Source organism: Limanda limanda, chromosome 21, assembly GCF_963576545.1.
Source record: "Limanda limanda chromosome 21, fLimLim1.1, whole genome shotgun sequence".
NCBI lineage: Eukaryota > Metazoa > Chordata > Actinopteri > Pleuronectiformes > Pleuronectidae > Limanda > Limanda limanda.
This window is the reverse complement of record NC_083656.1, coordinates 7,400,868-7,416,480: the sequence shown is the minus strand read 5'-3', so window position 1 is coordinate 7,416,480 and position 15,613 is coordinate 7,400,868. Positions and strand designations below refer to the sequence as shown.

The following is a 15,613-nucleotide window of genomic DNA, read 5'->3' as shown; positions in this document are numbered from 1 at the left end:
CGACACCTGCTGGTTCGGAGCCACAATGACTTCACCTCACTCGTCTTTTTCTTGTGTTTTGATTAAATTCGATATTAAATAATATTGATAAGCGAAACCAATGAAACATACTAATTTAATTTGAATCAAAAAATTTCTGATAATCAACAATAACGGAAATGTGGGATGCGATTTTCTCGTTTGGTTCTGACATCACGCGGAAACGTAAACAACAATACGGAAGTGGAGGGGGGGCAGTCGGGAGGAGCAGAATGCTACAGTCACGCTAACTCCCTCGGAAGTGTTCGTTTATCCTCGTAATGCACGACTGAGGATTACAGTGAACTACCTTTTATTTGTCACAAGCGGAAGTGAGTTGTGGGTTTTGTTTTAACGAACAAGCTAGCTGTTAGCCTTAGCTTCAGGCTGCTAGCTAGCCAACGAGCTACAGGTTTGTGAAGGAAACAGCTAAAGGGGGTGTCAGGCTTCACTGTGTGTTTTTATTTGTTGTGTTTGTGTTGCTGTAGCTGGCGATGGAGGGCTCCAAGTCGTCGAGCACCACCATGCAGGTGAGCTTCGTGTGTCAGCGCTGCTGTCAGCCCCTGAAGCTGGACACGTCCTTCAACGTGCTCGACCGGGTCACTATCCAGGAGCTGATAGGTATGTGTGCTGTCAATCAAGATGTAGTGTCATGGCGTCTAAAGTGCTCCATCTGACCATGAAGTCACTAATCTGTGTCCCCTCTCCTCCTCTTCCTCTTCATCCTCTTCCTCCTCAGCTCCGTTGGTCACAGTGACTCCCAGCAAACAGGCTGACAGCAGCGAGGGGGAGACAGGTCCAGAGGTGGGTTCAGCAGAAAGCACTCAGCACCTGGTTGGAAGGATTGGGCCCTAGAATAAAGTTTGGATGTCATGGAGGGATTTTATTTAACAATTATAGAAAAGTCTCTGCTGTAACAACACACACATCAGGTTTGAAAACTTGTAAACTCATGACCAACAACCCTCTGCACTTCTGTTTTCCTGCCTGTTTTTTCACCTCTGGAATAATGTGAAATAGCTGATACACACAGGTTGCAATAACTATACATACAGTTGTGCGTCTTGGCGTCATCAAGAGGGCAATAACGTATTCAAAACACACTCCATATAGTTAATAATTGAGATCATGGCACTGTTGGGGCTATGTCATCTGCTGCAGGACTTGTTGTCCCTCTTGTGTTTGATAATAGTTCTTTATGACTCCGGCTGTGAGTTTGTGCTGGTTGTCCTGCTGCAGAATGAATGTGGGACTGATCAGATGCCCTTCCATCATTTATGGTATGATGTGGTGTGATGGATGAGAATATAAAGATCTTAAGCGCCTTAAGCTTTCCACTATACTGAGTACTCCACATCCTCCATGTCCTTCAGTGTATTTGAGTCTCAGGAACTACATTTCTCTTCCAGGAGACCTTTGTAGAAAACAAGCAAGATGGAGTTTCGAGAAAATATATCCCTCCCGCACGGTGAGCATCAACTTCAGTCAGGAAATGAAGGTATGGATTGACTTTGAAATGTGACGTATTCTAAAGAACTGACTGAACTGCCAAATCTTGCTCTACAGTATGATGTCCACCGAGAGTGCCAACAGCTTCACCTTGATTGGAGAAGCATCTGATGGAGGCACGATGGAGAATCTCAGTCGTAGGCTAAAGGTCAGCAAAAAAAGTTTGGCAATGATTTAAGAGTCACCTTGTTGGGGGTCAGCTCATGTTTGTGTCTGTGGCCTCTACGGCTGAACCATAAAAGTGACTGTTTGGTGTCGCAGGTGACAAGCGACCTGTTTGATATAATGTCGGGTCAGACGGATGTGGACCATCCGCTGTGTGAAGAATGCACTGACACTTTGCTGGATCACCTGGACACACAGCTCAACATCACAGAGAACGAATGCCAGAATTACAAGTTAGTCAGACACATTCAATTACTTTTCATATATTATGTTGGTAGTCACTGCCTCAAACAGATTAACTAGCTAAATCCTCATTTGTGAATTAAAACACACTATTTGAATGTATTTTTAGGCAGTGTCTGGAGCTGCTGTCACACCTGCAGGTGGAGGAAGAGGAGACCCTGCTGTCGGAGCTGCAGCAGCTGGACGAGGAGGAGGAGGCCCTGGTGCAGGAGCTGGAGGCGGTGGAGGAGCAGAGGGCCAATGTGGCCCAGGACCTGGCCCAGAGCAGGATCCACTCTCAGCAACTGGACACAGAGGAGCTACAGTGAGTGGCCGAGCTGGGGTTCAGAGGGTGAGAGTGGGAGATGATGCAGCACCTAACAGCTTTGTTCTTTAGGTACCAGAAGGAGTACAGCGAGTTTAAACGGCAGCAGCTGGAGCTGGATGATGAGCTGAAGAGCGTCGACAACCAGATGCGTTACTGCCAGATTCAGCTGGATCGGCTGAAAAAGACCAACGTCTTCAACGCCACATTTCACATTTGGTAAATTCACCCACACGGGAGAGGAAATTATTATTTTTCTTGTCACCAATAAACCATGACTTAACAAATATTCAACACAGGCCCCTGGATAAAAGTAAAACAAAGCCTATTGAGTGCGATTGCGAATACATTGTTCCTTGTCTGGTCCAGGCACAGTGGTCAGTTTGGTACCATCAACAACTTCCGCCTGGGTCGACTCCCCAGCGTCCCAGTGGAGTGGAACGAGATCAACGCAGCCTGGGGACAGACGGTGCTGCTGCTGCACGCGCTCGCCAACAAGATGGGGCTGCGATTTCAGAGGTTTTTTGTTTAAGCTTGTCTTCTCACGTAGTCATGTTTCCATAAAATATGATCAATGATATTAGTGAAATGTCTTTTCTTTTGACATTTCAAAAGAAAAGAAATGTTTAGTTGGTGCTTCAACACTTATGTTTAGCTTTTATGCAATAAGCTCAAAAATGGTCTCTCTTCAGATATCGTCTCGTTCCATATGGAAACCACTCATACTTAGAATCACTGGCAGACAAGTCCAAGGTAATATGATGCAGAATTCTCAATCCCAGCTCTCCCATCAGTTATTTAAATACACCTCCAGGCTCCATCCAATCTCTCACCCCCTCTTTCTGTCTTGTGTTTGCGCAGGAACTCCCTCTGTACTGCTCAGGTGGCCTGAGGTTCTTCTGGGACAATAAATTTGACCATGCCATGGTGGCCTTCCTGGACTGTGTCCAGCAGTTCAAAGAGGAGGTGGAAAAGGGAGACACTGGCTTCTGTCTCCCATACAGGTCAGAGCAACGTCATGTTAGCATATCCTACTGTTTCCTAATGTGAATAAACAAGTATATTTTGCAGTTGTTTAATTTGAAGCTGTAATTGAACTAGAAAATATAATTCAACTTATTCTAAAGGGGCTGAAGTATGATCTACTCTAAATATGCTATTGAGGCAATACTGGAAAACATGTGTTTTTCGACCACATTCATGTTCCCTTTCTATTTTGAACTTTTGAACCTTCCTCTCATCTTCGTACTAGAGAGTGATGTAATCTGCGTAATAATCTACACGGGCAAGTCGGGTAAATTAGTAAACTCGTGCTGCTGGGAGAAATGCACCCGTTTGGTTCTAAATACCTTATGATCCTTCCTTTATTGGCACCTTGAGGACAAACTCTGTGTTTAATGCCACAGTCTGAAATGTAAATTTAGTGAACACAGACCAGTGGTCACGGAACATTTTGGCAGATAAGACATAATCAAGATCTTAAATTTCCAATATGCAGCTATAAAATGAAGAACCAGACGTCCAAAGCCTGGGGTTGTATTTTCTGAGTTCAAAATCTGTGTAGCACAATTGACAGAGATAAAGTCTTGGTATTAACTCAAGTCCCCTCAACGGTTTTATAGTGTGATAACGATATTGGCTCCAGTGTGTCCACCAGGCCTAGTGTCATGGCTGTAATCAGTGTTTTTCTCTTTTCGTGTGTCAGGATGGATGTGGAGAAGGGGAAGATCGAGGACACAGGCGGCAGCGGTGGCTCCTACTCCATCAAAACCCAGTTTAACTCGGAGGAGCAGTGGACGAAGGCGTTGAAGTTCATGCTCACCAACCTGAAGTGGGGACTGGCCTGGGTCACCTCGCAGTTCTACAACAAATGAACCTGCTGGACTGGAATGCCTTGGGTTGTTGGGTTTTGCTTTTCCGTACACCCCCTGCTTCTGATTAATGGATTACTTTTGGATCTTAAATGGATTTTCGGCCAAAGAAAAATAAATGTTACTTCTTTTTAATGATATTGAACACAAAGAAGTCTTCAGTCCAGATTGTCAGTTTTTACACATTGTTAAATGAGGCCATTTAAATTTATATATTCCACACTTCCCCAGACTAGAATGTACTCAAGAAAAAAGTATTTCCCAAATTCTCACCACTTTTTCAACTTCAAGCTGTTGGTCTCCTGTTGCACTGCACATATTTGAAATCACTATTTTATTCACTCTTTCAAGTGTTGTTTTTCTTTGTCTCAATTAATATAAACTATGAAGAGTTTGATGTGATCATTATGATCAAGGAAAGATTTTTTAAATGAACACTGTTTAGTATTTGACAGAAGTACATCAGTATTTGTTTAACCTCGACTGTCGTTAGCCACGTTTTCCAGTTACACACATACTTGGCAGGTTAACTATTGTATTTAGAGGTGCACTGATACGAGACCTGTGTTCTTACTCTGCACCGCCACCTGAACATGTCTGTGTTCAAAATGATGGATCATTTCAATGGCCTGAGCTAATAAACATAAGCTGTGGAAAAGAATCTAGTTTGGAGATTTATTTTTCTAGCAATTAGACATATTTGACATTCATTGAAATATCTGCATCATGGGATACCACTCAACATAGTTTATAATTATTAAAATCAGGGTTTCTGTAGGTTTCAACAATATTGAAGACTTTTTAAGACTAAAATTAATTAACTTTAAGATCTAAGTTAAGAACGCCAGATGCGACAGAATATCTCGGTCCCAGAATTTTTGAACACTCCCTCATAACTGAGGATGCCACAATATCTCAAACTATGGACGGAGACAGTTGGTATTTCTAATCTTTCTCACAGCTGACTTAGCCGAGCTGATAAATATTAGTTTGAAATTACTCGTTTGTAGCTTAACACAACCTGCTAATACCTGTATTGTTGAGAAAGACGGATGCAGTGATTACAAACTATGCATGCCACCAAATTCAAAACACAATTTATTTTAAGATCCTGCAGAAACCCTGTTACACGTCTGTATCCATTTGAGTATGTTTTGTTAATCAACAATAAATCTTCATGTTTTCTAAAGTGAATCAACACACCACAGAGTAAACCAAACGTTTTTAATGGTTTTATAATCATTTCTGTTGAATCGAACCTCTCATCACAACACTCACTCAGTCAGCCCCCCACCCCCCATTTAAGGTTAACAAAAACATTAGAAGGGGTAAATTTCATGGAAAAATATTTACTTAATCAAAATAATAAGCCGACTTCCAGTTATCCAGTAAAATCTCTTTAAAATAGGTCAACACCAGTTGCTCTTCTCAGAATCATCCCATTTCTCTATAAATTCATTCATGAATCTCTAATGCTGCCACAACAACATCCCTAAACTTTGGTCATCAGTCACTTCCTCATCGCTTGTCGGAGCCCTTTCTAAAAAAAGTGCCATGTTCAAACCTAAAGGGAAACATCTTTGAAACCAACCTCTAGTTCGGAAAGATAGTTTCCACGTAAAGTTCTCAAATAGTTTAGACGATGAATGTCAAGCAGGATGGAATGAGCTTTCATTAGCACTTCTTCTAAACCTTCCAGAGTACAGGCAGGTGATCTTCCACACATGGCGTATCTCTCAGCCTGACTGTTGTGCAATTTTTTGGGTGCTTTTACTATTTCTCTCGTTAGAAAGACCCTCGAAATGAGCTAAAGTTTTTGTTAGTGCATGCATATGGACAAATCTTTGGGTTCTATTGAGCCCTCAGCCAGAGACTGGCCGTTAATTTTTTTTTTTAACCATTTGGACGATGGTGGTGGGCACATTTACTGCTACATAACCACATCATCCGTCATTTTGGTTCCATTCACACTTTCAGGATCTCCCCGTCCCATCATGCTCTCTGCTCCTTCGCCATCGAGACAGCGAAGGAGGAGCTTCAGAGTGTGCGATGCCGCTGCGTAGCTTTTGTCCTCACTGGTGTTTTACTCCAGTTTCTTTCAGCTCGCTTCAGTCGGATGTGGAGGGAAGAGGAGGAGCCAGAGGTGCGCTGCTGCCCAGGGCTTTTCGAATGTGGGGCATTAGAAAGGGGTCACTGGCCAGCTGCAGCACGTCCACGCGATCCTCCTTGTGATAAGCCAGGCAACGTCGGATGAAAGCCTATGAAGGCAAAGAGGGGAATTAATAACATTTTTACCAAAAATAAAAATGTTCACCCCATTAAGATAATAAACTTTACATTTATACCCAGGTCATTATGATCTCTCCTAATAACTTCAGGGGATTATCTGGAGTACAGAACATGTCTAAAGCAGGAGAAGAGAATGGGATACTCACCTTTGCTTCTGTGGTGACCACAGGTTTGGGAGGAAACTGCACCTCAGTGGCTTTCAGAATGGTGTTTTCTTGAAGAATATCCTGTTGCGACTGGTTATGGCCAAACGGCTGGAAAAAGTCAACAGGGAGATGGTTAACAGACCGTTAATAAATAAATAGAAACCTTCAGACAACACCTGTTACACATGCACGTTCGTGGCTACCTTGCGTCCATATAAGCTCTGGTAAAAGATGACCCCAAGTGACCACACATCCACCTTGTTGGATATTTTGGGGGGCTCCTTGCCCACCACAAAACATTCCGGAGGGAGGTACCTGTAAACCACACAATCCCAACATGATCAATCACACATCCTCTGGTTGCTTGGTTACAACTAGGTTACAGCGGAATGTGTATCACTGTACCAGTAGGTGCCTGCTCCCTGTGAGGTCAGCTCCATGCCATCTGCCGAGCTGTAGCTGTCATCATCCATGATCTTAGACAGGCCGAAGTCGGTGATCTTAATTTCTCCGCATGCTGTGCCGTTAACCAACAGGATGTTTCCTACGCACAGAGTCAGAAAACGAGCCGTCACACACACACTCTTGTAATTCATGCACACAACTGTGTATACTCCACAGAGAACTATTCAGTTTTTTACTAATATCTGAAGGTCGTAAATGTTCTATACAACAAGCTAACAGCTCCGGGACTCTACCAGGCTTGAGGTCATAGTGGATGATGGGTGGCCGGATCTGGTTGAGGTACTTGAGAGCGTTGACGATCTGCATGACGATGGAGCGGCCCTCCTTCTCCGTCATCAGCTTATTCTGCTTCAAGTAGAAATCCAGATCGTTGCCTTCACAGTACTCCAGGACTGTGCAGAACCTGCCAGAGACACAACAGATGGAACGTTAGGGAAGCTTTTCAATATCAAGCACCCACATACATACACACACATCCAGAGATGTTTAAACAGGATATTTGAAACATATCTATATCAAAAAAGTATTTTCACTTATAAGCTTTATAATAACTGTACCATGAAGATTATGTAAAAGGATAAACCCAAATCCAGTCTTACATATTTCAATAGCACACCTAATTCAACTTTTTTGGGATCCATGTACTTACGAGTCTGTGTCAAGTGAGAAATAGTCATAGAGTTTGACTATTCTCGGGTGGTCGAGTTCTTTGTGGATTCTGTACTCTCGACAGGCGTGTCTGAAAAGATGATTCAGCGTTAACACTGATTGACTTATTAAATACATCATAAATAAAGTTTAAGCTGCAAAGCATATTTTTAAACACAATATTTCCAACACACTCACTTGTGGTAGTTTTCCTTCTTCTCCTCCCTCCAGTTCTTGTTGAGTTGATGGATTTTAATGGCCACATACCTTTGCTCTGTCAAATCAAATGCCTGGAACAGGAAATTTAAATGTCAACACAAGCGAGTTGGAGAAGCCGACTATGAGAGGACAGTTATATTCAGATGTGCAGAGTATCTGTTTAATAGACAAGGCAATGTTGAGATAACGACACCACAGGGACACAAGATGTCCGCCTGCTAAACTAAAACCAGTGCTTGTAAATAAGAAGCCTAATAATGGCATATTCTCACCTTGAAAACTTCACTAAAGCCGCCTCTTCCAAGTAAATATAACAGCAGATATCTGTCATTCAGCGTCGGGTGGTCTTTAAACCTAAAAGTTAAGACAAGGTGCTTCATTACTTCACTTTTCTTTTTAAGATCAAGTTGAAAAAGTGATGGTACCGAACATGTTATGCAGGTTCAACAGAAATAATAATACACACTGTGAATTGTCCTCATTGTGGATTCTCTTCAGCTCCCGAATGTGCAGGTTTCTAACTCGCTCCAAATGCTCCAGCTCGGACTGGATCTCTGCTTCTTCCTGCACACAAACACACAGAGCTGTCACATACCTCATCCTGTGGTGGACAGGAATCCTAACAGAACTAAAAGCTTGCATAAGCATAAAGCCGGTACCTTTTTTAGATGACCAATTCGGAGTTTGAAAATCTCTTCTTGCTCATGATATTCTGCCAGTGACAGCCTGTGTGGGATACAGTAGCAGATAGACAGTGAGAATAATACTGTATAATGAAAATAAAGCCAGAAGTGTCAAAATCATCAATATTCTAAGAATTAAACCGTAAAAACATGATAGCAATAAACACAACTGTTTGAACTGGCAAAATCAAACAAACAACTTGACAATAATTGTCTATTAATAATTCAGGATTTGTTGTCAGTGTTTCCAAAAACAAGTACATGATAGCAGAGCCTACACCAGTCAGCAAGGACTGAAGTGCTGCCTCCTGGACATGAAGAGCATTAAGTGTTAACTTTGGGCAGATCCATGTGAGCTGTTGTTTGTGATCTTACGTTTCATTCTCTTGGCCGTTGCTCCTGCTCTTTCTTCTGTTCTGTTCCAGGCTGGGTGGAGGCGTCTGGGCCATGGAAGGCGGTTTCCTCTTCCCCAGCAGCTTCCTCTGCCTCTCCATCTCCTCACGCTGCGAGTTGATCTTCTCTTGTTGCCTAGAACACAAAAGTACAATCAAGTGTGAACGTTCTTCTTTACAGAACGGACAAAATGCAAACATGTTGTGTCTTATTTGCGCTGCTAACTTGATTAGGTTCTGGAAGGCGAATCCATCGGTCCACTGTTCAGTGAAGGAGGCTCCGTGGCGTACGGTAGTGAAGTGACCCAGACGCAGGCGGTCCTGCATGCTCTTGTCCCTGCAAGCCATCTTCTCCTGCTTTGACTGCACAAAACCATGATAAATAAAACACATTCTGAATCAACTCAATGTAAAGAACTGAACACTGCTTTAAAATCCCCAATCCCCCAGCAGCCTCCGACACATACAGTCCTTGTGTACACACCCACCTTCTCAATCAGCAGCTTCTTGCTCATGGTCACACACTTGTTGAGCCGCTCTTTGTAGCGCTCCAGCATCTTCTGCTGCTCATCGACCTGCCGCCTCAAGTCACAGTTCGCCTGCCAAAACGTACTTCGTCACATCTCATTCTTATCACATACGGATTCAAGGCCTTTTTGCATTTAAACTGACAAGACACAGCAATTATCAGTGTGTGTGTGTTTGCTCTGCTGACATTTAGTTAGACAAAATGGCATTTAAACCACAATGGCCTTTGGAAGTTAGCAAGCACATCATTCATGACAAGCTGCAACCATGCCAGTGCAGCTTAATTGATGATGTTATTGTGATAAGAATATTTGTTAATACTGTGAGGTGATTTTAAGGACATTTAACCCCAAATTGGGAAGTGTATGATTGTTATTGTTAGTGAACTATATTATGAATTTGTTGTCGGTATTCTCGGGAATTTCATAATAATTCGATAACTAGTTTCCATTGTCAACTCCTACTCGGATGCACTTTAAACTGATCCAAATGTTTTAAAACAGATTTTTAAGACGTATTTTAAATATTTTCTCATCTCACCCTCAGCAGGTCGTCTATCCTTTCCTCCTTCTGCTCCAGGTCAGAGTGTTTGTTCCTCTCCAGTGCCGCCAGTTTCAGCAGCGTCAGCTCTGACTGGGGAAGGAGGACAGAGACAAAAACAAGTCAATACAACGTTAACTGAAATTATGCAAACGCCCTTTTGGCCAGTGAGCAGAAACAAACCCTTTAACTTTATCAAAATCAGACAGAGGCCATCTTGCATATTAAGACATGAATTCAAAATGTTGACCTTTAATCAGGCCAATTAAAGTAATTTGCAAAGACAGCTGGATGTGTGTTGAAAGTGTTTGACCTTTAATTCTAGCATACACATCTTGTCCAACTAGTGTGATTTAATACATGTCTGGACAAGGTGTGAAGTTGAATCATCACTGCAAGTTTTGTCCTCCTCAACTAAAAGTCGTGAGGTGTTATTTTTCAGAGCGGAAATACAAATTCACCCCTTAGTTAATGATTCAATGATCGAAACAAAACCAGGCTGCTTTTCCAACGTGACTGAGAAAATGGTGACGGAAAATCTGATACGATAGTTTTAAAAGTTAGTGGAGATCCAGGTCAGTCAGACAGTTACCTGTGTGGCTTTGTGTGTGCAGGAGTGTGAGGGGGCCGTCTTCACAGAGCTGCAGGATGAAGAGTCTGTGTGGGCCGAGCCTGTGGAGGAAGGACTGCCATGCTGAAACTAAGGGGAAAAGAGAAAGGTAGAAAAGACACAGACTAAAATATAACTATTATATAACTCAGACAGCGTAGGGGGTTATAAAGTCACAGAGGAGATACAAAAGAAAAAGGTGCAAATACTGATGCAGTTGAGAGAGAGAACTGAATTATAAGATGGACTATCGTAAACGTCCATTACAAAAAGAAACACATCATTCCTTTGCTGAGTCAAAACAGAGAGTATTTTACAAGATGTGCTGTTAATGAAACATACTGCATACAGGCATACAGTTAAGTTCTAGTAAACTTGCAGGACAATATGTGCTTTTCAGTCAATGTATGTCGATGCAAGAAGAGATTTGAAATGACATGAATGAAATAAATATGCTTTTACATCTTTCAGAAAGAAAATTCACTCTTTCCCCAGAGAAATATCTGAAAAAAAATACTCCACATAAAACCGCTAACCAAAGAATCTGATCTGCAAACTAAACCGTGCTCATTTTGATTAATCTAAAATTATTATGATCCCCATGATCAGCAATAGCATCTTTCTTTTTGTCAATATCAAACATAACCAAACCAGACCAGATCCCATTTCTAAATTTCTGTCCGAAACCTCGCCAGATGGGCTCCAGTCAGATACCCACACTCCAATGCAAAGAAAAAATTAACATCGACCCACATAACTTGCACATCAATTGACAATGGCATAAGACTAAAAACCTGGTGGTCCCAAAGCAAGAGAGAGCTATGGAGATGGAAACTGGTGCTCACCAGAGGATTAGACAGTGAGTGCTGTGGAGAGGAGCGCACCAGCATGGGGATGCCCCGGGCAGGACTGTTGCCAGAGCCACTGCTACCAGCAAACTGGCCACAGGGCAGTGAACAGAGTGGAAACAAGACGGAGAGAAAGAAAGACAGAGTTGTTATTTAGAGAGAGTTTAATGAGGAACCACAGTGGCGCAGTGGGAACATGAGGGTGAGACATCACACTAAAAGCCAGAGAGGGATTTGAAACTGTGCACGACATGGTGGCAAGAGCACAAAATGAAAAAGGACTGAGGCATATGATGTCAACTTAGTTTGTACTCACCTCAAAATAATCACTTATTTTGTGTCCTCTTCCTTTTCCTACAAAAAAAAAACATGCCAGGTATGAGAGGTGAGAAAATGGAATAATTCGATATTTACATATATATTTAGCAGAGCAGAAGAATGGCCTGAATACTGTGATGCTTCTGCCTCGGTAGATAGATCAAACTTACCCTGGCTATTGCTGTCATAGATGTCTCCTTTTCTCTTCCTGCTTCTCTGTTCATTGGTCTTCTTCTCTGGTGACTGACATGAGAGGAAAAGCAGCACGGGTTATAATTAAATTAAACCTCCATAAATGTATTCTATGAATCACATTAAGATAACGGTATATGAAATATTACATCTTTAAATTATGTGGGCATAATGGCACTTTCAACATAAATGTCAAACCATTTTTAATAAGATTGATAGCAGCTTCTATTTTGTATTCAGTATTTAATTAACCGTGATGCACCTACTGACAAATTTTTCCATTCACAAGGTGACATGTTTGTTTGTTAATGGCTATTTGCCGTCACCACACAGCAAGGTGGTCATGAGCTCAAAACTGAGTCATGAATCTTTCTGTGAGGAGTCTGCATGTTTGGCCCCTGAAGAACCCATGAAATTTAAATCTTTATGTTAAAGAAGTAGTTCATAGCATATTTGCACTTCATATTAGCAAGTATTAGCATGCTCTATACGTGTATGATACAAAACATATCACAGTTTCTACAACTAACAACCAATAGGAATACCTCTGACTGGCAGGAAGCGTGCACATAGTGAAAAAGACCTGAATATAAAGAGCAAAGTCATTTCGACTGACTCTTTCCTATAACCCACCTCCAGTTCCTTATCACTCAGTGATCCTGCGCTGCACACAGACTGGTTGGATGATTCACTGTTGGCTGAACTCTGGAAATAAACAGAACAGACACAAGAGAACTGATGGATTAATCAGGTACTACTTATGCTAGCAGATGCTTGAGAGTAAATCTGGAAAGGGACCTACTTGAAAGAAGTAGTCATGCTTGTGGCAAATTGAAAAACGTTACTTCATTACATACACAACCACACGAGACGAAGAGGAAACTGACTAACAGGTGCAGGAGGCTAATGCTGTTACGGCCTGTCGGCTTTCTGTGTCTGTCAAGGTCACACATAGACATACACTTTATATAATCATTGCAATGTCTCGAATGATACTTTAATACATCATTCACTGTATTGCAACATACACACAGCGTTAAATCATTCGCTCTCTAATACCGCAGGCCCGACAATTCATCTCTGAGCTCACTGCAGGTCATGAATGATAGTGATTGCTTTCTCAGGGGTGGCCATTTTCTCGAATGGGCCCCCACACGCAGTAATACCCAGTTCAACAGCAGGGTTGCGGTGCAGTGCTCAGCCGGAGCTGTGAGCTTCAGCTGCGGTGCCATTTCAGTGTCGCTCAACAAAGCAGCTGGCCAGCTCCCGTGTCAGCTGAAACAGAGCTCGTCTTGTCTAGGTTTTAGTTCAGGAAGACAGGATCGTTCCACAGAGGGAAACTCCTGAACACAGAGCACCAGTAATTGATTTTTAAAAGATTTTGAAGCCTTTTTAAACTGGAGAACTACCATGAGAGAACCGACAGACTGTACACATCTGCATTCACTCATAAACAACAGTGGAGTTGTGTGTCGTTTGCCTGCAGGAAAGCTCCAAGCTAATTTTAGTATGGGTTCAACTGAACTCTCATTAGATTAATATTGGAAGTAACATCTGCAGAAACAATCTGTACTTACAGAAGCTTAATGCTATTAAACAAGAATGGCCCACAGTAGAGTGTGTATAGCCCCATTCAATTAAACCAACTTGCACCACATTACACACACTTGTATATGTAAGGCTTTTAAATATGCCTGATTTTATTCTTTCAAATTCCTGGATCTGCTTCAAAAGTTAAAGGGTTTATCCTGGGGAAATCGTTTTTGTATAATCCTGCAGACAGACAAACAAACAGACAAACAGACAAACAGAGATTGGCGGAGATAAAGATGCCCACCTTGGCCAAACCAACTCCGGTGAAGCGGGCCTCAAGCAGTTCCTGCTTGCGTGGGTCCAGGCTTATAGCCTGACTATGAAGTCCTTCCATCATGCCTACAGAGAGACACAAACACTGATGAGCTCATGTGGACGAGCTGGATTAGGTTACTGCCACACGAGGGAAGACCGTGCAGGTAAGTTTCCCATTCAGCATATAGGACAAGATGTTGAATATCCCCTGTACAACTTAATACTTTTAAAAACCTCAATCTGATTTAATCAAAGAAAGATAACAGGAATTTGTTTCAAAGATACATCTTAGGAAAGATTCCCCAGCCCCTAATTCTGGTACATATATAGAGGTGACTATAAATGTACATATTAAACTACTCCATGATCATAAACTGGAGAATAAGGAGATCCACTGACTTTACTGGTTCCCAGTATCATCATCGTTACATTATATATTCAAACTTAATTGAACTTACAGGCATCGAGGTGTCAAGTGGCAAAGGTAATGTGTTTTAAATTCTCCTCTGGTTTTAAATGTCAGTGCACGACTTTCTTTAACCATCAGCTTCCCTCAGGGTATCGATCAATTATTGAATGATTCATCTGATGACAGCCGACTCACAGCCATGACAGTTACTTGATAACTATAATCATAATGATCATCATCTTTTTGCCTCGGTTGTATTGAGTCATAATGTTATTTTATATAGATAAACCAGTCAACTTTATCAAAAACAATGGTGGTCAGGAAACGATGCCTCCTTTTAACTGAAGTGACAACCCCCAGATTTATTCGAGTTAATATTAGTTTCCCCTAAAGTGAGTTGATTGCAGCAGACAGAAGAAAAAGCGAGTTTGTATTATGATCATTGACTGAAGCGATGTGAACATATGCCAAACTTAGCTAACCTTAATTAGCTGGTTAACATTAGCAAACGTCAACATACAAATAACAAAACCTCGAGGACGCTCCCACGCTGAGTTGAGTTGTTATTAATCGATTAAAAGTTTAATTTTAAGTTGTTGTTAGCAGCTAATGTGTTGTAGGTTAGTAAATAACTGCACAGTAGCTTACCCCGAGTAGCTAGCTATGTAGCAAGGGAAGCTAGCGTTAGCATTGGCCGCAGTGGAAGTCTCACCTGGAGGAGCTTCGGCAGATGTCACCGTCACTCGCGGTCCTAGAGACGCTGATGTCCGGACACCCAGTGACAACAAACCCCCTTTAACAGCCCCCGGCTCCACACGCCTCAAATAGACGTGTCAAGTTTCCCATCTGCAGTTATATCTAAAGCAAGGAAGACATCTGTTAGCTTAGCCGAATGCTAGCTCCGCAGGGCGGCTGGGTGGGAGTCATCCGGACAGGAGGCCCTGATCCTCGGTGTTTCCTGGGGCGCCGCGGTGCTCCTGTGCGGAGGGGACCGGGAGCTGCCGACGCTCTGAAGCCGCTCGGACGGATGTTGTCACATCTCTGCCTCCCTCGGTCCCTCCGGTGTCATTAGGACCGGGAGGACGAGCGCAGCCCCCTCGGTAGAGTCCATCACTTAATGGTTAATACATGATAATAGCCCCCTGCAGCAGGGCCACGGGGCTCCAGAGATTTAAGTGATGCCTCCCCATGCGCCACTTAAACCAGATCATGTAAACCAGTCACCCCGGATCACAGAGGAGAGGCTCGGTCAACTCTCAGGGGCCCCAGGGTTCTAGGGGCCCCTGGGAGCCCCAGATGGGCAAGAGTACAGAGGGGGTTTTCAGCGTTTTTTGACACATTTCAGATGTTGTTTTGAAATTTACAACA

At 42.5% G+C, this 15,613-nt stretch overlaps 2 protein-coding genes across 3 annotated transcripts; one reads left to right on the top strand and one right to left on the bottom strand.

Annotated features, from left to right (window-relative positions):
* The first annotated feature begins 218 nt into the window (after positions 1–218).
* On the top strand, positions 219–4,771 carry becn1 (beclin 1, autophagy related). The gene is made up of 12 exons (XM_061094368.1): positions 219–350; positions 507–639; positions 758–822; positions 1,428–1,486; positions 1,585–1,675; positions 1,789–1,925; positions 2,045–2,239; positions 2,312–2,458; positions 2,609–2,758; positions 2,932–2,992; positions 3,101–3,243; positions 3,945–4,771. The coding sequence occupies exons 2-12, from the start codon at positions 513–515 to the stop codon at positions 4,111–4,113; spliced, it is 1,344 nt and encodes a 447-aa protein (XP_060950351.1). The 5' UTR covers positions 219–350; positions 507–512; the 3' UTR covers positions 4,114–4,771.
* Positions 4,772–5,320: 549 nt separating this feature from the next.
* On the bottom strand, positions 5,321–15,423 carry LOC133027379 (serine/threonine-protein kinase tousled-like 2). 2 transcript variants are annotated; one of them, XM_061094366.1, is made up of 21 exons: positions 14,958–15,423; positions 13,826–13,920; positions 12,622–12,693; positions 11,967–12,039; positions 11,795–11,832; positions 11,476–11,568; positions 10,613–10,720; positions 10,021–10,113; positions 9,441–9,551; positions 9,179–9,315; positions 8,936–9,088; positions 8,537–8,603; positions 8,344–8,441; positions 8,150–8,231; positions 7,857–7,948; positions 7,660–7,749; positions 7,244–7,413; positions 6,951–7,089; positions 6,749–6,860; positions 6,546–6,653; positions 5,321–6,368 (listed from the first exon to the last, which is right to left on the bottom strand). In XM_061094366.1, exons 2-21 carry the CDS (start codon positions 13,916–13,918, stop codon positions 6,219–6,221), a joined length of 2,079 nt encoding a protein of 692 aa, XP_060950349.1. In that variant the 5' UTR covers positions 13,919–13,920; positions 14,958–15,423; the 3' UTR covers positions 5,321–6,218. The 2 variants fall into 2 exon arrangements, with proteins under 2 accessions (XP_060950349.1, XP_060950350.1); XM_061094367.1 differs by lacking the exon at positions 11,476–11,568 and having other exon boundaries at positions 14,958–15,422.
* Positions 15,424–15,613: the final 190 nt, after the last annotated feature.

What these genes read in the sequence shown, in the direction of transcription:
- becn1 (XM_061094368.1), top strand. Translation starts at nt 513, where the DNA reads ATGGAGGGCTCCAAGTCGTCGAGCACCACCATGCAGGTGAGCTTCGTG. An exon ending in AAATATATCCCTCCCGCACG is followed by an intron (nt 1,487 to 1,584) that starts GTGAGCATCAAC and finishes CTTGCTCTACAG; the next exon opens with TATGATGTCCACCGAGAGTG. An exon ending in AACGAATGCCAGAATTACAA is followed by an intron (nt 1,926 to 2,044) that starts GTTAGTCAGACA and finishes ATGTATTTTTAG; the next exon opens with GCAGTGTCTGGAGCTGCTGT.
- LOC133027379 (XM_061094366.1), bottom strand. Translation starts at nt 13,918, where the DNA reads ATGATGGAAGGACTTCATAGTCAGGCTATAAGCCTGGACCCACGCAAG. An exon ending in CCGGAGTTGGTTTGGCCAAG is followed by an intron (nt 12,694 to 13,825) that starts GTGGGCATCTTT and finishes GTTTATTTCCAG; the next exon opens with AGTTCAGCCAACAGTGAATC. An exon ending in TGAGTGATAAGGAACTGGAG is followed by an intron (nt 12,040 to 12,621) that starts GTGGGTTATAGG and finishes CTCTCATGTCAG; the next exon opens with TCACCAGAGAAGAAGACCAA.